The 25,010-nt window shown below is 39.3% G+C and overlaps 1 protein-coding gene across 1 annotated transcript in view; it reads right to left on the bottom strand.

Annotated features, from left to right (window-relative positions):
- FBN2 (fibrillin 2) overlaps positions 1 to 25,010 on the bottom strand; it is a 112,149-nt gene that overhangs the window by 67,789 nt on the left and 19,350 nt on the right. Inside the window, exons 6-15 of the mRNA XM_033086481.1 lie at positions 23,721 to 23,918; positions 19,003 to 19,128; positions 14,660 to 14,785; positions 12,366 to 12,518; positions 11,366 to 11,599; positions 10,400 to 10,537; positions 5,449 to 5,568; positions 4,775 to 4,900; positions 4,015 to 4,137; positions 2,862 to 2,984 (exon numbers count right to left, since the gene is read on the bottom strand). Of these exons, the coding sequence (XP_032942372.1) occupies positions 2,862 to 2,984; positions 4,015 to 4,137; positions 4,775 to 4,900; positions 5,449 to 5,568; positions 10,400 to 10,537; positions 11,366 to 11,599; positions 12,366 to 12,518; positions 14,660 to 14,785; positions 19,003 to 19,128; positions 23,721 to 23,918 (1,467 nt within the window). The remainder of the gene's footprint in view (positions 1 to 2,861; positions 2,985 to 4,014; positions 4,138 to 4,774; positions 4,901 to 5,448; positions 5,569 to 10,399; positions 10,538 to 11,365; positions 11,600 to 12,365; positions 12,519 to 14,659; positions 14,786 to 19,002; positions 19,129 to 23,720; positions 23,919 to 25,010) is intronic.

Here is a 25,010-nt window from a genome sequence, read left to right as displayed (position 1 = left end):
GACGTGGATTTGTGGATGATTCAGTTGCTGCAGGCACCTCACAAAGCTCAGGATCTCAACAGTTCTGAGTCTGCACCTTACTGATGAACCTGTGCTGCTCCCCATGTTTAGTCTGATGAGCTTCTGGCTACTCATTTCAAAGCACCAAGAATTTAATTTTTGCCCTGGATCAGAGATTAGCATTGCTGCAGCAATGTTTATGGGACTCTCCACTCTTTCCCAAGAGGGGAAAGCACTTCCACAGCACTTCTACACTCTTAAATTTGGCATCATCACCACATTTGTGGTCAATATCAAGTGGACCAGTGCTTGACCCACACTCAGGGAAAGTCACTGCACCCATCCAGGAGCCTTAGAAGGACAAATCAGATTTATGAAACTTTTCCATTTGTCTCTACAAAATTACTAGGGTAAAATAAAGCTTAGTTGCTGTGTCCTGGATGACTCTGGCTGAGGGCAGAGGTAATTAGAAGTGTCTCAGCAGAGAACAAACACTGTGTGAAGCTGGAGCCACTGCTCAGCACAAGTTCTGAGGTGATACACGCTCACACACAGAGCCAGCTGAGGTGTCCAAGCATGGAGCTGCAGCTGGAAGTACAGCCAAACCTAAAAAGCCTGAAAATATTCAAATATTGGAAGGTTGGCTCCAAGTATTTATCTAGCTGTTCCATGACTCTGTAACTGTTCGTTTTCCAGGCATTTGTTCCCCTTTGCTGTACCTTTTTCAAGCTTGTATAACATTTTGTGATTGACTCAGCCATACTTATGAATACTAAGTAAAACAGCATTTTTTTTTAAAGTGCACTCCCATCAGCATCAAGGTCACTATTCAGAAGTAAAACAGAGCTCAGAGAAAGAGGGGGACAGTTGGACTTTGGGCTCTTAGGTTTTATATTCCTTGCTAGTTACCTAGCAGACTTGTGGGAACGCTCTTACAAGATGTCCAATTTAAGTTATTAATTTTCAAACTACCAATGATCTTCTAGAATCCAGAAAGTCTGAAAAGCATTATTTAGGTCGTGCAATATATGAAATAGAATAGCCAGACACAGAATTCCTGTAGTTAACACAGCATGTGGATTATATATAAACACACATACACAATTTTGAACAGTGGATTGGCTTGGAAATTCTATTCTCAAGTCGTGTGTGAGCATATTTTGTTATGCATTATTTGAAATTTCCTATGCTACATTGTGGCTGGAATAATTGCATCATCTTTTTAAAATGAATTTTCCAAGTAGATCATGATTCTGCTTTATGATTTTTTGTCCTAAGAAGGGTACTTCCTGTTGAAAATGTAAGCATTTATGGTAAACCTTAAAGCAGTGTAACACGTAACTTCTAAATAAATGGTGTTCACAGATGATGGCCAACCTGTCAGGTCTTTTGCTGCTAGTACTGTGGCAACATTAGGTAAATGAAAGCACAGAAAATTGAGTACTGTATTGATTCTTTGCAGCTGCATCATGACAGGGGTAAAGATGAGGCCAACTTGGAACACAAAAAAGGTACTGAACAGCCTGTACTCAAATCTGGTTTTCTTGGTGGGCCTCTGAGCACTGAAATTCCAGTATTTAAAATAGTACACCAGGCCTTTTCTTACTGTTTAACTTCTCACTGTTTAACTTCTCACTGCTTTTCTCCAAAATTTTAATAAACCAGAAGAAAACAACACAGCTACCACACAGGAGGGAACACAACTTGCTTTTTTTGTTTCAATCTTTAGTACAGTTTTGCTTACTAGAACATTTAATTTATTTAAAACAACAAAATTTGGGCTCCAACTGAGAGACTGAGAATGTGCTTTAGTTTTCTTTGAGCCTATGTTTTTAAGACAATCTCAGTTTTTATCATGCATTTTTAAAGCTGAAGTGGTAACAGAAGGGGCTAGCCTGTGCTGGCACTTGGTAGAAACACTTTTCCTAGATTTTGTTTTGAAGAATTTAGAACTTTTGCACCATCTGAAATGTTATTTGAAATGAGCTGATAACAGCAACATTTAGTATGTCCCATCCCTTGGGTGTAAGAACCTCCAAGAATGGTGATGCAGCCTGTTTTTCCTTTATCTGGAAATATGCTGGTAAGGCAAAGGCAGAGGCAACATCCTGAGTCCATCAGCAAGAACAGCCACAGCACTGATTGATTAATTAATATGATTATTGTAGAGTCTCTGATGACAGACACATGCAGGAGCTGGGGAAGGAGAAATTTAGGGAACATGGAATTGATGCTCTGATACTCAGAGGGAAAAGATGGTATCTCCTGAGGATTAAACTAATGCACTTTGAAGTGTTGCAAAGTACACACAGTATTATAACTGTCAGAAATCTCTGTCAAATATTGATCCCTCTCCCCACTCCTCATCAGCAATCAGCAGAGAACCAGGGATGGAATACCTCTTGCCCCTCACATTTTTTAATTCTTCATCAGCTTGAAAATGATCCATTTTTTGTTCCATGAGCTCCCTGAAGATATGCTAGAGATACTGGCAGAGCTTAGTGAAGAATCTCTTAAATTCCAACCAGAACCATTTGAGAGGGTAAGAGGCTGATTGGATTAAAAATATTTTTTATCATCAGACTAGAAAGAGTGTGTCTCAAAACAAAAAGGAGATGGCAGGAAGAGTAAGCACTTTAAGCTTATTTTTATATAAGTAACAGGTTAAAAAAAAAGAGGTAGTGCCTCTTCAGTTCCACAGAAGAAATTAAGTTTCTTGTCTTTTAACAATAGGATTATAGGATTGCATCTTGTTTGTGGTTTGATGTTCAACATTATTTAGAAGGAAATAGTTTGATAATTAATTAACCTGATGATTCCACTTGTTTTTCTATAAAGAAAAAGGAATAAAACTGACTTACCTACACACACACGACCATCAACTCCAACAACCAAGCCAGGTGGACAATCGCACCGAAATGAGCCTTCAGTATTTATGCAATGGCCATTCATGCAAATTCCTGATGTCTGGCATTCATCAATATCTAAGAGGAGGCAAGACACTTCAGCAATCAATCTGGTTTTAAGCAAGATTACAGCTAATAGTTTCAGAACATTATCATATTACTTTATTATAGGAGGTAATAATATTCTGATTTTATTTCTAATAAAAATTTAATACTGGAATAATCAAAATTCCAGCTGGACAAACAAAAACTCCCCAAAACATGCAGATAAACTGTAGGATTAGAGGTACTTCATATTCTCCATCAGGCAAAATCAATGATAAATTTTCCCTTTTGTCCATCCCATGATATTTTAGTTTTGCTATGAAGCATGGCTAAAGAGCACTAGACACAAAATATCCTTATGATGGTTAATTTTAATTTCAAAGAATTTTTAAGTGGCCATCAATTTCTAAGCACAAATGCATGTTATTAAGAAAAGCACAACTACTAGAAATGGTTCAACTTCAAATCAGAAGATAAAGAATTTAGAAGATTTACTAGAAGTGGCTCAAGCCCAAACCTACCTCTGTGGGCAGCAACAGGCATCTACAGTTAGTTTGCTGAAACTGAAGCTAAATCAGACTGTAAATCATTCTTAAGATGTTCAATGGAAGTTTTTAGTGACTGCATTTTAAAAAGTTTACAGTGCTGTGTAACCTGTAAAATTACTCAAGTGCTATGCACTCTGAATTATCAGAATAATGATGTGGAAAATGTTGGGGGGGGGTGGGCTCATCAATGTAAAATCCTTCAAACCTCTTAAATTCACCAAACTGCTGCTCACTTTACCATTTCACAAAGGGCCTGGATATTCTGATGCATTTACAACACTCCAAGAATTTTCAGAAGCTAATTTATTTATCGCTGTGGCTTTCACAGTACTATTAAATGCTTCTTTCAGTAAATTAAGGATCTATTTCTAATCCAGGCAGCTAAAGAAATCTGCTTTAGTGAGCAGCAAGGTGTTACATGGCATTGAATCAATCTCTGTGACCAGGCTGCCATTCTTGCAGGGATGAACAGACAGGAAAAGCCATTTTCAATCAATATCCCAAATTTCACATACCAGTACAGTAACGTCCATCTGCAGCCAAGACAAATCCTGGTTTACAGATGCATTTAAAACTCCCATCTTCATTTATGCACATCCCATTCAAGCACATGTTTGTCGTGGCACACTCATCGTGGTCTACAAAACATTTTGGAGAAAACTGCTTTTACCTTCTCACCCTCCAGAAGACAACACAGTGAAAATAATTAATCAGTACTGGTGTGGAATATTTCCTCACTTAAAGATTGGTTTCTAATAATAACTCAGAGTATCTCAAGAGTTTTCACTCCACAGAAAAAGCAGCAATTTTTTTCTCATGTTGTGATCAGTTGTTTTGCATATTTCACAGCAGGCTGTGTATGCAAGAAAAGAGTGTGTCTTTCTTTCATACATGAGAGGATAAAAAGCTTCCATAGCCTGAGAGAATTAAGCTTGCTGTTTACCTAGCAAGGTTTTTTTACTGACACCACACAGCCAAAATTAAAAACAGGTATTTTCTTCAGCAATGCTGATTTAGGGATCATTTGGTGGAAAGCTTTATGTAAAAATATTATTCTTAGGACTCTTGAGGAGAGGTACAGCTTCAAAAACAAAAAACTACCCCACATTTTCTTTGAAATCATATGGTTCTGTATGATAACTATTGGAATAAAGGGCCTCTAAGTTCACAGTATTTCAAGAAAGGTAATTTTCAATGATCCTTACCTGCAGCAAGAAGTACAATTTCTAGAGCCACCAAGCTAATGCCTTCCCCATTCTTTAGAAGAGTCCTTACCCACACAATTTTTTCCATTTGTAGTCAGCTCAAACCCAGCATTGCAAATGCACTGGAAGCTTCCCTCAGTGTTCACACACCGGCCATTCTTACAGAGAACACCATTCTGAACACACTCATCGATATCTAAGGGGAAGAAAAAACAAACCAAGGCAAACAAACAAAATCTTACACAAACAAGAGAGCTACACTAAGATAAAAATGCATTTAGAGACAATCATTGCTTTAAAAACGCTGGCAAGACAATTAAGCATTACTTAGAAGGAAGCTGAAAAGTAAATTAAGAAATTAGTCTCCTTGCATCAGGGAAAAATATTATTTTTACAGACATGTAGAGCAAATGCTACATTTTGTGATGACTTGCAATTCCTTCATGAATATTTTAAAAAACCTACTTACGTGGGTTTTTTACACAAAAAAGCACCTGTCACTCAATTTGTTTTTAATTTATTTTTCCCCAAGAAATCCTGAACTCCTGTTGTGGAAATTCCCTGGATGGATATTCTAGGACAATGGACAAATATTAAAAGACAACAACACAACAAGATCTAGAATGCCAACTGATTTAACACTGGGATTTACTGAAATTGCACTCCTATTTTTTAAATTCACACAGAGTCTGAGGCAAGAACAGAACATCTGCAATGCCAGCAGACATGGAGCAGCTTTCTTACCAATGCAGGCTTGCTTGGTAGGAGTTCTCTGGAAACCTGCGTGGCACTTGCAGTAATAGGAACCAGGTGTGTTGACACAGTCCCCATTGGAGCAGGGGTTTGATGTGCACTCATCAACATCTGCTGGCAGCACAGAGAAGCATTAGTGACTTCACAACGTGTACATTTTCCCCCACCACCCCAAGTCTGGAAGCTTCTGAGTGAGAAAAAGATGGTAGCTGGCAGCCAAATGCTAAATAGTAAAGCCTGTTCTTGGTGCAGAATCACTTTATGCTCCTTCAAAATAAAACCAATGCTAATCAAAATGCTTTGAACTGAGAGCAAAGCATGGTATCCAAAAAATACCCCTGTTACATTACAGGTTTGTTGTAAAGAAGTGAGGAGGGGCCACACACCAGCAGGAGGGATTCTTAATGAGACCACAGTCTCATTAACCACATCTCAATTATTTATGCCCCACTGCATCCTCAACCCCAGTCTTTGCACTGAGTAATGCCAGATTTAACCTAACCCTTTTCTATCATGTACCTTACTCTCCTTTCCAAAGGTTTTGGGTACCTGGGTGCAGCCAAACACATTTTACCCATTTAAATATCAGCTAAATGCTCAGAAATAACTTTTATTTGACAAGAGGCTCTGAAAACTTCAAGTTATTTTCAAGAACCCTTCCCAAACCTGATGCCCAGTAGTTACCAGTACGTCAGATGTGTCTTTGGCTCACAACAGCTATTCCCAGATCTAAAATAACATTGATTGCTCACCCCACTACATTTCTGCAAACCCTCCAGGACCCTTGCCTTCTGTAATCCAGGGAGCAGAGTGGGTGTATCCCGCAGGTCTGGCAGGGCAGGACTGCTGGCTCAGACCCCACTGCAGCTCCTAAAGGATAACCTAAGCAGCTACTCTCTGTTAGAGCTCAGCTTACAAGTGACAAATGGATCCCAAATGAAATCCCCCATTTCTTTATCAGCAACTTTTGCTACCTTGGCTTTTTCCTCCAGCTAGGCCCTTCATTTCATTTACAGTGCATTTGTAATTACTCATCTCTTCATTTAGGCAGGCTTTTAACACCACAGAGCCACTGGTGATTCACAGGAGTTTCTGGCTGAAAGCTGCCATAAGAAAATCTGAAGCCATTGCTGGTCAGTTCCTAACAATTATGATTTTCCCGTGCATTTTGCAGTGTGTGCCTCCAGAAATACCAAGAAAATCCCAGGGGAATTTTCCTTAGCATTTACACTCACTCCTTATCAAATCTGGTTCTACAATTTTGCTCATGATGTCATGGGAATACTGGGATGTGACAAGAAATTGAAATCATAAGAATATTCTTCATGCACACTTTCTAGAAAGTGCTGTTCCATGAATAACTTCACAATAAAAGGGTAAAAAGTTAGTTTTGTTCTAACGTAATCATAAATAATTTAACATATTTAACAGGAATTAGTCTGCTAACAAACACAAAGTTTAAATCAGGAGCAGATGTGTGATTACACAAGTCACTGAAATAATGGCCTGGTTTACAGCACTCTTGATGCCCAGACACAATCTGTGTAAAGAGCTGAATGAATAAAGGAAAATCAAATGGAAGAATCAAATACCTCCCCTCCCAAGTAATTAGCTCATTCACATTTACATACCTGCTGATCGACCCACCACTGCAGTAAAACCACAAGAATTGAGACAAGATAAAGAAAAGAGGAATTCAGAGTGTTAAATACAGAGGTAACTGAGTTCTTGCATGCCAATCTGTGTCACTCTGGTCGTTCCCTGCCCTCATATTTCTCTGCCATGCCTGGATGTTGGGATGCTCTTTGTCATGAGTGGTGATTTTTCAGGAGAGGTGATTTTTCCTCAGTGCTCAGCTGATATGGGAAGGGGTCAAGGAGGATTGAACACTTCCCCTCCAGAGCAAAATGCTCAGCTACCAACAGAACATCAAACTCTGAATCACATCTTGGCAATAATTTCTTTTCAAAAGACTTTACTTGTATTTATATCTTGCTTTATTGTAAGAGAGCACAGAGTGAACTTATAAATACTTCATACAGCACTATTCATCTATTTTGTTTAGTTTTCCTTCAGAGAATGACATTTAGGACCTTCTTTATTACAGGCTTCAACTTGCTTAAAAAAAAAAAGCCCATGTTCATGCTAGAAAGGATCTGTCAGTAATTTTATAAACTCTGCAGCAGGAATGCAGAGTTTCTCTATGAAACAGCTGACTTAAGCTTCGAAAATCCTTCCAAAGCCATGTGCATCACATGACTTCCACATGCATCTTAAAATGCTCTTATTTTTATAAGCTCTTGATAACTGAGGGAAATGGCAAATGTATGCTAGCATAAAGGAGTCATTGGTTTTGAGTTTGCATTGAAAGCATGCATATTCCAGCAGTATAAACAGGAAGCATCTGAGACAGAGATGTTTAACCCATTTATTCTGTCTCCCAGCATACCCCCTTCAATGTCAAATGTTTCTCTTTCAGCACTTGCCTCACACACATCCCCACTTCTCAGTTTCTATCTCTAACAACTGTCAGAACTCAGGCACAGTAGGAAACTTCCCAAGCCTCCCTTAAAAGACTTGCTGCAATGAGTCTGGAGAGAGATCACAAAATTCTAAACAGGGATATTTGTATTGACAAGACAACTGAAACGCAACACAGCGCACCCACAGGTTTGCCCCCATTTCTTTGAGAGTCTCTACAGTTTTATCCAGAGTTTTTATAAGCAGAAATGAATAAGGAAAGGGAATAAAATTAAAGCTATTTAGAAAAGGACTGACCATAGTGAGTCAGACCACTTAGGACACTCATGGTCCTTGCCCACCAGGCATCTTCTGTTGTGAGAACAGCATAATGCAGGTTTGGGTCAGAGAACAATAAGTAGCACCATAGTTTTTTTTGGTTTGGCAGGATTAATCTTGAAACAAGACTTTTCTTTAACTCCACAGAAAAACATGTAACCATTTCTGGATCCTTAATTTATTGCTTTGGGAGCAGGCAGACAGAGAAGCACAGAAATAGTGTTAATTTCTGTGACATTTACCCTATTTCCAATGTCCAAGAACAAGACTGTTCTTGCAGAAATAAGAGAAATTTCAAATTAGATTCAAGCAAGCCTTTAAATTCATTTAATATGCATCAGCACACACATGAAATCCTTGCAGTTAAGTTCCTGCCTGCATTTCCAAGAAACTTTCTATGTAATTTGCAGCAACTACTGTTCACAAATCCCACATTCAGTGGGGACCTTTACATACTTTGGCTACTTCTTTGTAACAGATTTAGAAAATAACAGTGAAATAAAGCTGTGTTACTTATAGAGTTCACAGAATTATTTATAATTGATAGAGTTCACTCTCTTATATAACATCTTCTGAATTGAAGCAGCTATTGAAAAGGCAAACCACTGCAGAGCTGAAATTAGTAATGATTGATTCTTTCCATGCAGGAAAAAAAATTAGGAAAGTGACACTTAAATTGTTTTGAAGCAATTTTGGGAGTGTTTTCCCATGCTTTCAATGTGGGACAGCACTGTAGCTGGCACTGCATCTTCAGCTTTTGTTAAACCAATGGAAATTTTTGTTTTCATCCCAGTGCATGCAAAATTGTCTCTGTTTCTTTTTTCTCAACTTTTTTTTTTCCCAATGCACCAATTAACCTAAACTCAGGGACTCAGACCCCAAACTAGATTAAAATTTAATTTAAAATTAGATACAATTTCACTATTATGACAAACCTGGAGAACTGCCATGCAAGTGTCCTGCAGGGTGACCCCCCAGAAGAGACAGGGACAGAAGCACAGCCACATTATCAATAATACATTTTATTTTTCTGTTCCATCATCCAGATATGTAAAGCCTTTCACACCACAGATTACTGCCATACTCCAGTGACAAATGAAAACCTAAAAACTTTAAGTTCATCTAGCTCTACTTTCTGCAACTCATGTGTTTCACATTTTATTTTCAACTTGACCCCCAAGTAAGAAAAATCTGAACACAAGATGTGAACTTGATTAAAAAAAGATAATATAGTCAGAGAGGCCAGACAGTTCCTGAGTGCCAAGGTCCACCAGGGTTAAAAATGTTATTGATTTCAGTGATGCAAGATCTGGTGCTGTAAGAAATGAGCCAGGGTTCTCCATACTCTATGAAGAACAGCCAAGCAAGACAGACATCAGAAAACTCCTGCTCCCCAAAACTCACAATGTGATTATAGCCTGAGACCCAAGGATGCAGCAAGAAATCAAAACCTGTTGAACTTCCCAGTCACAGATTAGAGGTACAGAAAACTCTCACACAAATAAAAAAGCTAAAAATATTCAGTCTCCCTATATCATAAAGGACAACTCAGAAGAAGAACTATATCAACCTTCAAGTACAAAAAAGTGAACTGAAGAAGGTGCTGAACTGCTTTCCTTGTATAGTGAGGATTAAGATAAGAAATAATAATAACCTGATTTTTTTTTTTGCAAATGCAGTGTTTAAATTAGATTAGATGCTCTAAAAACTTTCTAAAAAATTTAACCAGAAATTAGTTAATGCAATTTTTAGATTATTTTATGTATTTCAAATTGCCATTAATCCTTTTAAGGGGACAAAACATAAATTATATCTTTCATCATCATGATCATAACAATACTGCATCCCAAAAGTGGAGCTTTGTGAGCCTAACAAAAGAGAAAATGGGGTAGAACTTACTTTACTGATTGTGAAAAAAATGTGCAATAGCCTTTAATACAGGAATAGGATTATTAAATACCAATACCTACAATCAAAGATCTTTTTTTTCTTGGTAAGAAAACAGATTGCTCTCATTGAAAATATTCTTGTGTAATTAATACCACGGTCTCTGTAGAGCAGTATCATTAAAACGAATATGATTTCTTTTTGTAAAAAAGCTCGGATTTTAAGATGAAGAATGGATTTTGAAATGTGCACTCACCGATACAATCCCCATTTTCATCCTGCTTATATCCCATGTTGCACTCACATCTGTAACTGGAGGGGGTTGGTATGCAACGTCCATTCAAACAAAGGTTGGGATGGTGCTTGCAGTTGTCTATGGTCTGATTGAGTATTGCTGATATAAAAAAATCAGAATGAGAGGCAAATATTCAGGTTTTCAAATGGAAGTAAATATGAATATTTCACTTGGCTGCATAAAGGATGTTATCAGGAGCACAAACACATAAAAAAAGCCTTTTTCAAAGCTCTATCTGTTGACCTGACAGCAAACTAACAACACCAAACAACAGCTCTTGGAGATAAAAACTGTGTTAGACAAACATTGCTAAATACAGTTTACCATTCCTGTTTATGGCCTGATGAGCCTGTCAGTGAACTCATGGATAAACCAGGATGTGTGTGAAAGTCGAATTTTTGGTGTACCTGTCTTAATAACACTTCTTACATTTTATGGTCTCTGCGGTTGTGATCCCAGAGATGTGTGTACACATGTCATAAGCAATGTTTATCCTCTCATGGCATCCATGAGACTTCTGCCAGAAAATTATTCACCTTGTGCTTTCAGCCAAGGCAGTGTTCCTGCAGAGTAAGTAGGTTTTACAGTTGGAAGAGAAAATACAGAAGACAGTTTATTTTAAATCCTGGCGGCTTTTTGGAAACACTTAGAAATGTGGAGTTTTATTAGTGCTGACAAACACACCTCAGCAGGAACACAAGCTCAGGGACTCTGTAACTGAAGTCAAGCAAAAACCTCTACCTTTGACCTCTTGTTGTAAAAGGGGCTCCTGAACTTCCTGATGCATCAGCTTGAAAAATGTGCTTGAATGGCAAAGTAATTTTTAAGTGTTAAGAACACTGTATTGTATCCAAACTGAGCAGTAAAAATGAAACGAAAATGGAAAAAAGAAAGAAGAGTGAAACAAGTCAGAAGGCAAGCACTTACTCAGCCCTGTAATGATCGGGCCACTTCCAGTGGAACTGTGACCACCTGCTCCTACCCCTGTTCCACCCACAGCTGGGGAGAATCCGTTGCTGCCTGGGATGGGGATGAACCCTGCTCCTCTTGGTCCGAATCCATTCCCATTGCCCCGGGGAAGGAAGCCATTCCCTGCTCCTCCCCCGCGCCGGGAGCCGCCTCGGGCAGGGGCACCGTCCACGCAGAGCCTGCGGTGGTCATCTGCCAGACAGGGGGGACAGAGAACACACAGCAGGTCAGCCTCTCACGCCCAGCTCAGAGGGAAGGCACAGATTTCCCTGTGTGCTGCAAAAATCAGGATGGCAACTCCTCATTTCCTGGATGTCGTGAGTTCCCCCTGATGCTCCAAACCCCCCTTGGTTGTGGGTGGGTGTTACTTGAGGAAGGACGCTGGAAATAATAAAAAGGAATTATGTAATTTAAGGATATGTGTTCAACTGTTTGTTGAAAGAGTCTTGTTGATGTGTTGATAGCAGCACTGTAACTCCCTGGTTTGTCAGAGGTGTTGATAAAGAAAATACCTTTCACCAGGGATGTGCACTATTCCTCTCTGAGCAGAACTGAAAGAACAACTTAAAAACTGGTGCATTCTAGTTCAAAGTAACCCAAAATGCAAAGGAACAAGAGAGCAGCTGTTCCTTTAAATCAAAATTGGCTATGGACCCTAAGAGTTGTTTGCTCTTTGAGCCTGATCACAAAATCTTCCCCATTCCCCAAAAACTATTCCCAAAGTCAACAAAAGGACATTAAATAAACAAGTGCCAAACAACCATGGACCAAAAAGAAAAATGGTTAACAGATGGTAATACCAGTATTAAAACCATGGAAATTAATAATAATACATTCCTGATCTTCTCTTTTTTTCTGTTCAGGCTACATTTTAAAGCAGTTTAAAACGCCCTCCACCCAAAGCAGAATGAACAGCAAGGAGAAGGAAACAAACCAGCCAAACCAAGAGGGCACTCACCAGATCCTCTGGCAGGACAGACCTCTGGGACTGAGCCACTGGCCCAGCAGTGGCCAGACTCACAGCAGCACTGCCTTCTGGTGATCCTCCCGGCCAGCTCCTGGGCACAGCGGCCACTCGCGGTGCTGGAGAAACAGCTGCCTGCTCTCTGGTCTGGCAGTCAAGTTAAAAACAAAAAAACAAAAACAGTGACATGGATGCCATTGTGGTTTTACCCTTCTTTCTTTTGCATGCTCTCTGTATCCCTTACGTGTGTACTCGTAGGTTTGTAGCCTCATGTTGCAGCTTAGTTTCAACATTTTTCCAGGGAGAATGACAAAGCAAGTTCCAGGATCCCTGTGCTATCGTGGTTTTCCTCAGAAACCAGACCTGAAACCAATTTTCCAATACATCTTTTTCTAAACAGGGCCTGGATCTTATCCTGGGAGGGGAGAATAGAAGGTGCTAGAACCAGGGCAATTACATCACCTCACTGGTTCCTAACTTGTCAGATTTACTAATTTTCAGAATCTATAAAAATTGTGCATGTGTTACATGGTGGGTGCATCTTCAGCCTTTTGTACTTGATGAATTTGTGTGCTTGAGGATCCTGATATAAAGACACCCTTTTTATCACCCTAATTTTGTCTGACTCATATTTTTAGGGCCAGAGAAAAAGGCATCAACATGAGCTCTCAAAGCTACTTTCCCTTGTTCACCTGAGGTAAGGATGAAAATGCTTTACAAGTTGTATTAAAAAAAAAAACCAAAACCAAAATCAAAACCAGCCAACCAAACAAAAACTCCCACAACATCCAAACTTCACCCAGCAATTATCTGACCCACATATTCCACACTGGATTTACTGCAGGAACACACAGGTGCAGTGGAATTAGCCTCCCATTAATCCTAAAGTCTGCTCATTTCCAAGGAAATATGGATATGAAAGACAAAAAGCAATGCAAACATAAAAAATTTCAAAAAATATATAAACCCTATTATGAAATAAGGTTTTATATATAAAAAACCCGAGATACTTCATACAGCAAGAGCAACACCACTAAATTAATTTAATTCATTTTTCCTTGGTTTAGGTGTATCTTACTGCAAAAATGGTGTTCAGTCTGCTCTGCTCAGTTGACTGAAAGAACAACAGAATATTTAGTAATGCCATGTGAAAACTACTGTCCTTCAAGGGCAGATGATCTTTTGTTGTCACAGTCCTGAATGCTGACTGCAAGTAAAGCTCAATTAATTTCACGACATGGTCTGAGCAGATCCTGATGCTTTGTTTGAAAGCAAATATTCATCTTAAATTAGGAAGAATAAAGTGCTTTATATTATGGTTTACATTCTTCACTTTTCTCCTAAGTAAATGAGAAATTACACTTCTGGAGTATATGAATTAGAGTCTAATATGGTAGAGCAAAAGAACCTTCAGACACATTTTCTTTGTAACATAAGTACCTGCCTTTGCAGATTAGGGCATGTGATTTTTCTGCAGCAGTCAGGTTTTGGGAACTGGCTTTAAAAATCAAATTGTGGCAAAATCCACAGAAATTCTGATCATATTGGAAATCCTAGTTTTCAGTATCACTAGCCACAGTGTATTTGAGGTTGGCACTCTGCAGATGAATCTGAGTAACAGGAGGTGGCTACATTGTTTAAAAAAAATTTAAATCACTGGTAGGTCTTGTGTTGCTACTCTCTTATATCGTTTATCTCCAAGTCATAAACCTCTTCAGAATTCCTACACCTTCTCCAATATGAGAACAAAGAGCTCTGAGATACCTGAAATAAGAACCTCATGAGATCTATGATAAAATACATTACTGTTAGCAATCCTTAAGGTTTTTACATGTGGTATGCAGTATTTATGGTTAATTGATTTTAATGGTTTAAATCACATACTTGACACATGCATCTATATATAAAAAAATCAAGACTTGTGGAAATAAGCAAAAATGTAATGATAGCTACTAAATAAACAGTCCTGTAAAAGGTGCAATCTATTGAAATCTAACTTTGTTTTCTTCATTATCTGTTTCTGACAAATTAGTGGCACATCAGCATCTGCTACTTAATGCCTTTTGAGTTTATGTTTGTGCCTTGTGTAGACCACTAAAGGTTAAATTAACCTATGTGATATGAGATTTGACAGAACCAAGTAGGGAAAAATGTTTGCTCTTTAAAACCAAAGTGAGCTTAACTTTTGGGCTCATCAAACGCAGATTTGAGAAACAAATATAATTAAAAAATCCTGTTTACCTGGACAACAGAGTGACAGGGAAGTGCCAGATGGCTGGAGCACCTACCAGGAATGCAGGATCCATCCAGAGATGTGATAAAACCTCGTGGGCAGACGCAGAAATAACTCCCCACAGTGTTGGAGCAAACACCACCCTCACAAATGCCTGGGATGACGCTGCATTCATCAATATCTACCCAAAAAGAAAGGGACATGGGATGGTTAGCAGAGAACTTGTACATACATTCAAAGGAGGGAGAAATTTTCTGAAATAAAGGTGTTATTCAGCTCTGAATAAAATACTGCTCGTGCTTGCTTGCTGAAAATGGTTTTGCTTGCCACCTGTTGGAGGTTTTCCTTATAGTTGCACTGGGTGTTTAACACCTCAAGTCACAGAGCAGACCAGAGCAGGCTGAGATTTCCTCCTCCAGAATGACTCAGTGCCACCTCTGAGAAGCACAGAACAGCTACAACTGGAATGCCAAAACACACATCCTGCTTCCAGGCTGAAGGCAGAAGGATGGCACAGCAGCCAGCCAGGACATCTCTGGGCTTCCTGTGGCCACACAAATATTGCTCCTGAGATCTGGCTGCTTTCTGGCCGCCTAGCACTCCAAATATTTCTGCTGACTGGAAACAGTGGTTCCACCTGAACACCGAGGCAATTTTGTGTGTAAATATGTATAAAGTGAGACATCACCCCACTGATAAATGAGCTGCTGTGGGTAGCAAGGGGCTGCCAAATTCCAAATCAGCGGTCCAACACTGCAAAGCCCATCAGAGCAGTGAGCAGGGGAGTTTGTAGCTGTGAAAGGCAGCTGAAGGAAGTTTTTCACCACTTCTGCAAAGCTGCAGGATGCAGACCATCCTTCCTAACTGGCTACATGCATGGGAGTTTAACACTGCCTAGGGATCTTGTCCAAGAATGACAGGAAGCTGGGAAGGTAGAAAAGCACCTTCCTAAAATCTAGGCAGTGATCAGAGTGGAAGGAAGACTCCAGAGTCTTTAGCATGCGGGCAGCAAAACCAATTAACATGTAGAAACCTGGTGGAAGAATAATTTATTTAACTTAGTGGAGCAGTAACAAGTAATTGGATTTTTTGTTTCACTGGTTTTGGAGCCAAATCTCTGTCTCTACTTCCCCCTCCCTGCTTCTTGCATGTGCAATTATTTCAAAGTATCACTATTACCTCTGAGTGGAAATTCTGAGACTTCATCTCAGGAAGCCTATGTTTAGTGAGGCTGATTGAAAAAGTTACTCATTTGCTTCCCTTCCCCCCTCCAAAATATATAAATTAATGGGAAAATGCTCCAAAGATAAGTCAGAGGAGATGCAGTGTTAAGGAATGAATGGTTCCAGTGCTGCACACAGGATGGGACAGCCAGCTCAATGTGAGAAATAATTTTTTTAATGTGTGATAAAAAATTTGCAGATTTATTACCCAGTGATTTTCTGCCAAAAAGACCCAGCCTAGCTACCTGCAATTCAGGATTCATGGTTTTTACTGCTAGGGAAAACAGGGTTTTATAAATAACTGAATTACAAGTACCAGAAATGGGGCTCTCAACTGCCGAATTCTGGGAAAGGGCTCCTTGAAAATAGTTTTAGTCCTGAAAATAATATTAAAAAGTAGTAATGCCTGGTAGGACCAAGTCTGAATAGCATACAGTCAAATGAAATCATACATTGAAGCAGGAAAATCTGAAATAGAACTGTTTCTTTTAAGGGATTCTTTCCATCTTGGTGCCCCTTTTTTTAATTTTAACCCCAACCCACAAAATACATCTGGATGCTCAGGGGCAGAGGGTATACAGGGGATCTCAAATCTCTCCTTCTAAAGTAGGAAAATTGCCAAGATTCCAGCCTCTGAACACTGACTATTACTGACTCCAGCTTGGATTTTGTCCTTTGTAGCCAGTATGATTTGATCTGCTTTTCCAGACCTGAAAGAGGGAAAGGAGTGAGCAGAATACTCCAGACCACATCATTTCTACACAATGTTTGTGACAAAAAAACCCTCAGTATAATAATGCAGTTGCTATTAAGTAATTTCTCTGTACACAAGTTCTGTTAACTCATAGGACACCAGTTTCTTACATCCTTCCCAATGGCTCAACCCACATCCACAGACACATATATATATGTATAAAATTTCAAAATTATGTAATTTCATTCAAATTACCTGTCCTACTAACTGGAAGTGCAATTGTTTCAAGGACTGGCTATAGTTTTTTCCTATAAATTTAACCCTGAGAGATTATGAACACTTAATTAAGCATACAAGTAAAAAAGAATAACACCATGGCTCATCTTTCATTTCCTGCTCCCTCACTAGTGTAATGTAAACATGGTATTATCCTGGTATAATTTTGGCACTATGACCCTTGGCTGTGAACTTCCACAATGTTTTTTCTTCCCCAGAAAAGATGGAGAGGGCTGTTACTTGGCTAATTCCCTGTGGGGAATTATCTGGCTAGGCAAGCAGTGACCAGGGACTAATTACTGTTTAACTTCTGCCACGGACAGAGGTGGCAGGGGCTTAAAAGACAAAAATCCAGAATGTATGACCTGTTCTGCAGCAGGCTGCCAACAAGAGGAAATGAAGACCTGTTGACTAGTGAACCATGAAATAACAGCAAAATCAGGCTGTAGATGATGTTTCACTCCTATTATGCATTTTCCCATAAGCACCACATCTTTTTAAGAAGATCTATGTTAAAAATACATTCACCTTTTTCTGTGGATACTATCAAGAAGTGCAGAATAATTTTTTTCAGCAATTCCAGCTTTAGATTGTTGAAACAGAATGCAAAGAATGCTCTAAGTGCTATTTTCAGAAGAAAGGAAACATGCCTCTGAATATGTTCTTTTGGCATCAAAAGAACCACAGTTAAGAGAATCAAAAAAACAAGTGACTTTCTAACAAAAAAAAAAAATGGATTATAGCCATGGACAGAAAGACAAGAGCTGCCTCTGAGAAACAGCCACAAACAGGTTATGAGTCTGTGGGTAAAAATCAAGGATTACTCCAATAAAGGACTTCTTGCACTAATTTGTGTAGAAAGCCAATGCAAAGAACTTTTCTTTCCCCTTCTCTCTCCCCACTCTCTTTCCTTTTTTCTTTCTTTTTCTCCCTTCTTTTCTCCCTCCATCTCTCTTCTCTTTCACCCCAGCCTGTATTTCAAATCCACATCTGCTGATACCAGGAGGTAGGGACAAACATAACAATTTCCATAGCAAATGTTTAATTTCCTAATACAATTTTTGAAGTTTTCAGGGACCTTCTGACTTTTGCTGCACCTTTTCAACCTCGAGCATCTACATACCTGCCTGCTCCCTCCCCTTTCAGGTGCTGAGTAGAAATTTAAACTAGTCAACACAATAAAACCAAACCACAGAAAAACAGAAGAATGTGGAGGGCAGGACCAGAAAAAAATACCTTCAGAATTTTTACTGTTTTTTACTTAATATTACTTGCAACAACACTGGAAGCAACATTTTCATTGAAAAGATATGATTTTTAAACTGTGAATATTGTACTGTAGCCAAATCTCAGAAAAACCCAGAGGGGATGTTTGGCTACAAACCATATATTTGTTTCTAACTCAATACTGGGTATAATGTATTTTGGTGCCATAATTAAATTGCCAGCTAATAACAAGTGAAAGCCTTTAAAAACAAAATTCCTCTTATCAACACAACTTAAATGTGAAAGCACCCACTGTTTGGGATGAAGTCTAAAGTTCTGGTTTCTTTCAAAGGCATGAACAAGTCACTGAAATCAGTGAAGTTCTCAGCAAATTCAGAAAAACTCAGCAATTTTCTTGCATTTTATTTTAAATTATAAGGAACTACTGCTCTTAATTGAATTGACACATTTACTAAGTAAATATGGTTTATGTTTATTAAACTACACTTATTAAACATGCTCTGCTTAATTCTTCATCAAAAAGAGAAGGGCATTTCCTTGATATTTTTCACTTACCCAGACTCATCAGAACTGCCACATTTGCTTTCACTCTGGTCAAAAATAGTAGTCACAAGGCCAAAAATATCTACCTGAACTACAATTTATCTTTTAGAAAACAAAGAAAATTCTACTAACTCAGCAGCAGTTACATGTTACTCATAAACAGAGTTTTTATCAACAGTTCTGAATTTTCAAAGACAATAAACACTGTTTTTTTACCCACAAGGGCCAGACAGAAAAAAATATCTAATGCAAAATAGGAACAGCCAAGTAGAAACATGGGATGTTGCAAACTAGAAACAAAAAGCATAGTTCAGTGATCTTATGCCTGTCCAGATCAGACACTACCAATATTCAACAATTTAATTAAGTGCATTACCAAAGTGCTTTAATTCTCTGAAAAACCCCTTTTTAGGTATGCTCTACAGCGTCACTTACCATCACATTTTTGAGTTGCCTCATTCTGTTTGTGGCCCACAGGACACTTGCACTCGTAGGAACCTACTGAATTTATGCAATTTCCTCCTTGGCAGACTCCAGGGATAGCCTGGCACTCATCAACATCTGCAAACACAAAAAAAGACCCAGATCTGACTACCTGACAAGATACATAAGTTACTTCAGTAACTTCCTGATGCATTGCATTAAACTCTACTTACATTTCAAATTGTGTTGGGTTTTTGGTTTTTTTTTTCCCAGCTCTATTTTGGTTACACACAAACCACCGTGTGTTTCTGCACATTTTCACACAAAACTATCCAACAGGACATTTCTCCTGGTTGGCTCCCTTAGTAGCTGTACCATGAAATTACCATCCAGGTGTTTCAGCAATCTTCTGGACTTGTTTGTTCCAGCTGTGTGGTGCCCCCAGGTAACATCTGGCAAGAATCTGGAACTCTTTTTCAGGTGGATGATCAAAGCCCCTAAAAGGCTCTGAAATTCCACCCGAGTTTGTGGATTACAGGGCTTTCTCAGTTTTTATTCCCCCTGGTGCTCGTGCTATAGATAAACCTGTGGTATTTCCCTTGTCACCTGCTTTTCCATTTAAGCAAGTATAATTTCTCATCGTCTAGGAAGAAGGGAAGCACTTTTGGCAGTTTTGGGGGTTTTTTGGGCTTTTTTAGCTCCTGAGTCCATGCTGATTCAGCCAGCATTCTACCATGTCTAAAGTGCAACAGTTAGACTGCAAATGGATTAAGGAGTTTATCAAAGGCACAGATTTTCTTAATTTTTTTAATTTTTTTTTTTTTTTTCTGCCATAAATAACCAGTGCTTGCTGCTTGTTTACTTGGAAATCAAACACTTCATGTCTGAAGTGCTCTAAGGAGTGGGGGGCTGCACTGGGTGCTCTCCAGAGATTCCTTCCAACCCTGATTATTCTGTGTTTCTGTGAACCTTGACATGACTCAGCAGCATCTAGAAGGAAGAAAGTTCCAGCATTTTTTGATACACAGCCCACCCAGAGGCTCCCTACTGAGTAAAACATGTGGTGTTTGTCTTCTGACCCTGGGGCCTCAAAATGCTTTTATCACACACAGTGTGCCTGTGCCTTTTGTCCCTTATTAACACTTAAATTAATTTTCCTGTCTCAGCAGATCAGTTGTTAAAGACCCACAGTGTGTCTGACACAGTTTTAGAAGTTGAAGATGTCAAGGAATAGTGAATTAATGGCACCAGCAGTAGGCAATGAACACCTCCTAGAAACAGAAGAAGTATCCCTGGAGGCCTGAGGTGCACGAAATTTTAAGCTCTATTGGTTTCCATTAATTTCTTTCAATTCTTTTAAGAAGGCAAATAGATGCTGAGCTTTGCTGAAGCCTGAAGAGCCAATCCCACTGAGGCAATGCATCATATTTACATAATATTTAAGGTATTTACATCGTATTTAAGTGTGAAGAAAGCAAGTATATTCAACTTTAATCCTAGTTTAAAAATAAAATATATGCATGCTAGAAAGACTGATGCTTTTTTTTGTCAGTGTCACCTTTTGCTGAAAACTCAAGTTTGTTTAAATACATTATTGGCGTTTTGGGACAGAGAAAAGTCAAGAACAGAAGTTTTTTAATAAAAGGGCATATTTTATCAATTGCTTCCTAAACACTGTTTTAGGATATATGATTTTTTTTTTAAATACAAGCAAATTGAAATTAAGCTTTTTTTTTTTTTTTAGTATCTTTGACAGTTAGGCTAAACCACACAAGAGTTTCAGCATTATTAATTATCCACTTACACTTTTAAACCTCAATCACATTAGCACAAGAAACTTTTTACCATAAACAGCAAATTTGATTAATAACTCTGTAGATAGAGTTCTATATACAAAAGTTCAATATGTTGCAGATTAAGTAGAATGTTTCCATGTGTTCTCAGTCTAATATTTGGTAAAGGAAAAAAAGATTTTGTGCTTTTGCAGAGTTTTCTCTGCAAAATGCCTGTGGGATTTGCACAGCTAACTTTAAACATGCACCTTCCCTTTCTGATCTGTGGGCTGTTTCTCAGAAAAACTCTGAAAAACCAAAAAGTTCAGGAAAAATAAATCCACTCAGATGTTAGACACAAATTTCAGAGAGTTTTTTTTATTCACTATGGTAGTGAGAAAAATTATCCAAATCAAAAATTCTCTCTTTAATTCTTCCTCGAATATGTATGGGGAGTTTCTTTTTTAACTGACCTGGCATGTGGAAACCAAAAGGTTCATGAATACAATGGAAAACTCTTGGCTCTTCCTCTGCATCCCAAAAAGCAGAAATACTGCTCACAACAGGAATAATACCACACTATTTTATCCCTGTTTTAATAATTATTTACACAACAGGACCAAGTGATCCTAGACAACATTGCCAATATTTTCAGTAACTCTGACACATTAATACCAAGCACTAGATTACAAAAAGACATCATCACTCTTTATTGTGAAGTTGAACCTCCATCTGTCTTCTCTCTCTCATCCAGTTCAGTGCCTTTAATACTTAGACAGTGTATTCCCACTACAGAACAGATTTTCTTGGATGTTACCTCCTGTCATGGCTATATGCACATAACCATGTCAGCAGCAGAGGCAGGAAGAAGAAGCTTCCTATTTTCAAAATCTACTCAGCCATGACCACTCTTCTCTCCTTAGAGTAAAAAACTGCAGGGAGAGGGTGTAGGTGGGAAATGGGACTGCTGAGGAATGCAGGGAGGAACTGAGGGAACATCCAACACAGGATTTCTGCCATAAGTGGCTCCTAAAGCCATGTAGAAGTGGCAATAAAGTTAATTCAGGCAGAACACTGAAGTTCCTCCTGCCTGAATTCTTGGAATGAGGGATGCCTGAACAGCTACAATTGCTATTTAAGACATGACTAAATAGAAACTTCTGGGAGGAAGAAAAAAAGGAAAAAAAGACACACAACCAAACAGTTTGAATTTTGACTGGTTTTGCTTCTCTTGACTTTTTTTAAACCTGCTCATGGTAATAATGAGCAATGGTAATAATTCTTCTATACAAGAACACTACCAGAAAACATAATTAACCCTCAAAAGATGCTGAAGACACATTTAAGATTGAATCAAGCAAGTCCTGCTTAGGAGTTACATCTTGTCAAATTAGGATATCTAGCACACTCTGAAATTATGACCTGTTTTCCAACAGCAAGGCTTGCAAGTTCCATGGATTTTCAGTTGTTCATACCAACTCCCAAACCTGTCTATCTAATGATGTAAGCATTCACTTTTAAAATGCCCAACACCTGAAGTATGGACTGGTCTAACTGATACATGACAAATGTAGTTTTATTGAATACCAAAGGGTTTTTTTGCTCCTTATATCAAAGTCTCTGTAAATCTGATGTCCTCAACAGAAAGAAAAGCACTGAAAATCAGGACAGACCCCTATGCTTGCTTCTAAAACCCTCAGAGAAAACATTTGGTTTCTTCTGAGCTTTCTGTTGAGGATGGCAGAGCACCAGAGCAGGCTGCCCAGGGAGGTCTGGAGGCATTTCAACCCCACATGGACACACTCCTGTGTCACCTGCTCTGGGTGACCCTGCCCTGCCAGGGGGCTGGACTGGATGATCTCCAGAGGTCCCTTCCAACCCCAACCGTTCTGAGACTCTGTGATCTTATTTCAACAGGCTCTGTGCTGTAATGTGGAGTTTGGAAAAGCACAAAGTGCCACATCCAGCCCCTTCCAGCTTCAAAGTGGGCTGGTAATTCACAACAGAGCAGACATGGTGCTGCCAACCTGCTCACACCACAGAGCTCAGGTTACTCAGGAGAAGTTGCCACTGCTCAGAGCCTAAAAGGAAAATCTCGACTGCTGCAAGGCAAAGATTCTGTGAAATAAAGAAGTTCTGCCTCTCCCTTTTCCCCAAAGAAAGGCCAAGCATTTCTCATTTATGCCTTGCCTTCACCTTGTAACATTGCGTGCTGAGCCCAGTTGACATAAATACAATCCGAGCTTCCCATTTAGCAATTATATGTCAAAAATGTAGCAAAAGTTAGGCTGTTCAAACTTCCTTTGTTTACCCATCACACAAAGTAGACTACCACATTGTTTCTATGCTCCCCAGCGGAATTTAGCAACGTGGTTAAACGGGTAACTTAAAAACTATTTGCCACAGGGAATATACTGCCAGAAAAAGAAAACACATTTATTGTGGGCATGGGCGCTAAAGAGCGCCACTGATCTGTCACATAATTCAAATGCAGCCCCAGAAGCTATGTCAGGGTCAGCCTGGCAGGGCAGTTTCAAGGATCCATTGTATGTGGCCAAGTCATACAATGGAGCTTGAGCTGGAGATTGCAACATGCACCCCTTCTGTTTCTGCTCCCGACACTGTTATGAAAAGAGCGTCTAAAACATATTAATCACTTCAAGACAAATGGCAAAACATAAACTGCTGCATGCAGGCAGAGGCCTAGCTCTGACACGTAAGGAAAAACAACATCAAATGTTTTTCCTTGGTATTGATTAATAATCACTTTTCTCCAGGCACTTAAGCTTTGTTCCCTAGGTCCAGCAGCAAAAATCTGGAGGCAGCAAAGCCCACCCGGATCTCATCACAAAACACAGACCACACACACAAGGAAAAGAGCGACCTTTGGAGGGTGCTGCAAGGTTTTCCAGGGTGATTGTCAGAGTTGCCACACGCAGAATGGCGGTGGGAGCTCACCTTGGCAGGCCCCGGTGCGGATATTTGGGATGAAGCCGCGGCGGCAGGGCTGGGGCTGGGCAGGGCACATCTCACAGGGGTGGCCCCAGGCCCTCCCCACGGTGGCACAGCACAGGGACTTGGTGCACACAATGCCTGTCAGCTGGCCCTGGCACATCTGCTTGTTCACCTGGGTGAAGCACGGGCCTGTCCTGTAATCTGGGGGAGAAAAGAAAAAAACGCTGTGTTATACAAGGCACTGTAGAAGGAATTGTTTTTTGATCCAGTAGATACCTATATTAAGAAATATCCACATAAATTTAAGTTATATCACAGCCTACAGAAGTTGCATGACACCTTGAATGGCTTTCATGAGGTTTATCATTCAATTATTTCTTTCCAAAAGATACAACTAAATGAAAGGTAGCAGGACACAACACCACTCTTGAGCATGAACCACACATCCAGTAAAATCCACAGTAAGCAGAAGAATTTTACCAACAAAAGAGAAGACCAGATTAAGCAAACAAGGACTGGAAACTGCTTTTTTTGCTGCTAACCTACTTCATGGTGATTTATGGGAGGGAGCTACCACCACAGCAGCCACACATTTTTTCACTCCATATTTCAAGATCCATGCCAGACAGTGTCACAGAATCATCATTCCTGATGGAATCCCTGTTGCAAAATAGTGCTACCTACAGAGGACTAATTGGCAAAACCACCACTTATTTTCAGAAGAAGACCATGAGACAATACAACCAATCCAAGCTGCATGCAGCACACTAAATAAAGCATAGAAACTATATGAAAATATACTTCTGGAACAATTCCTGTGAACAGTTAGTTCATTAACACTAAACCTCTATAAAGAGAAAATTTTTTTTGTGTGTGTGTTATGAGTCAACACAAACTGGGATCAACAATGAACTGAAATTTTCTAGGAATAAATAAACAGCTTGTTGCTCCAAGCCAGATTGCACATCCTTATGGAAATTCTTAAAAAGAGTGAGGGGTGGAAAAAGGGAAGAAAATGCAAAGTTTTTACTCAGACTCAGTCACACAAAAGAAGGCACAATGGTGGGGTTATGGCTGCTCCAGCTGCTGTTCCATACTTTTCTTTTTTCCCTACCCAAATCAGGCTCCAACACCAATACATGGATAACACACTGTCTTCCACATACTTCCATTAGGGTACAGCTGGTCTCACAACCAAGATGCAAATGGGAAAACCCTTGCTTTCTATAACTTGATACTTTCACCTTGAAAAAACAGAGCTTTGACATCTTTGGAAAGCCAAAAAATGGTCTT

Source organism: Catharus ustulatus (genome assembly GCF_009819885.2).
Source record: "Catharus ustulatus isolate bCatUst1 chromosome Z unlocalized genomic scaffold, bCatUst1.pri.v2 scaffold_26_arrow_ctg1, whole genome shotgun sequence".
NCBI classification, from domain to species: Eukaryota; Metazoa; Chordata; class Aves; order Passeriformes; family Turdidae; genus Catharus; species Catharus ustulatus.
This window is presented reverse-complemented; position numbering and strand designations above follow the sequence as displayed.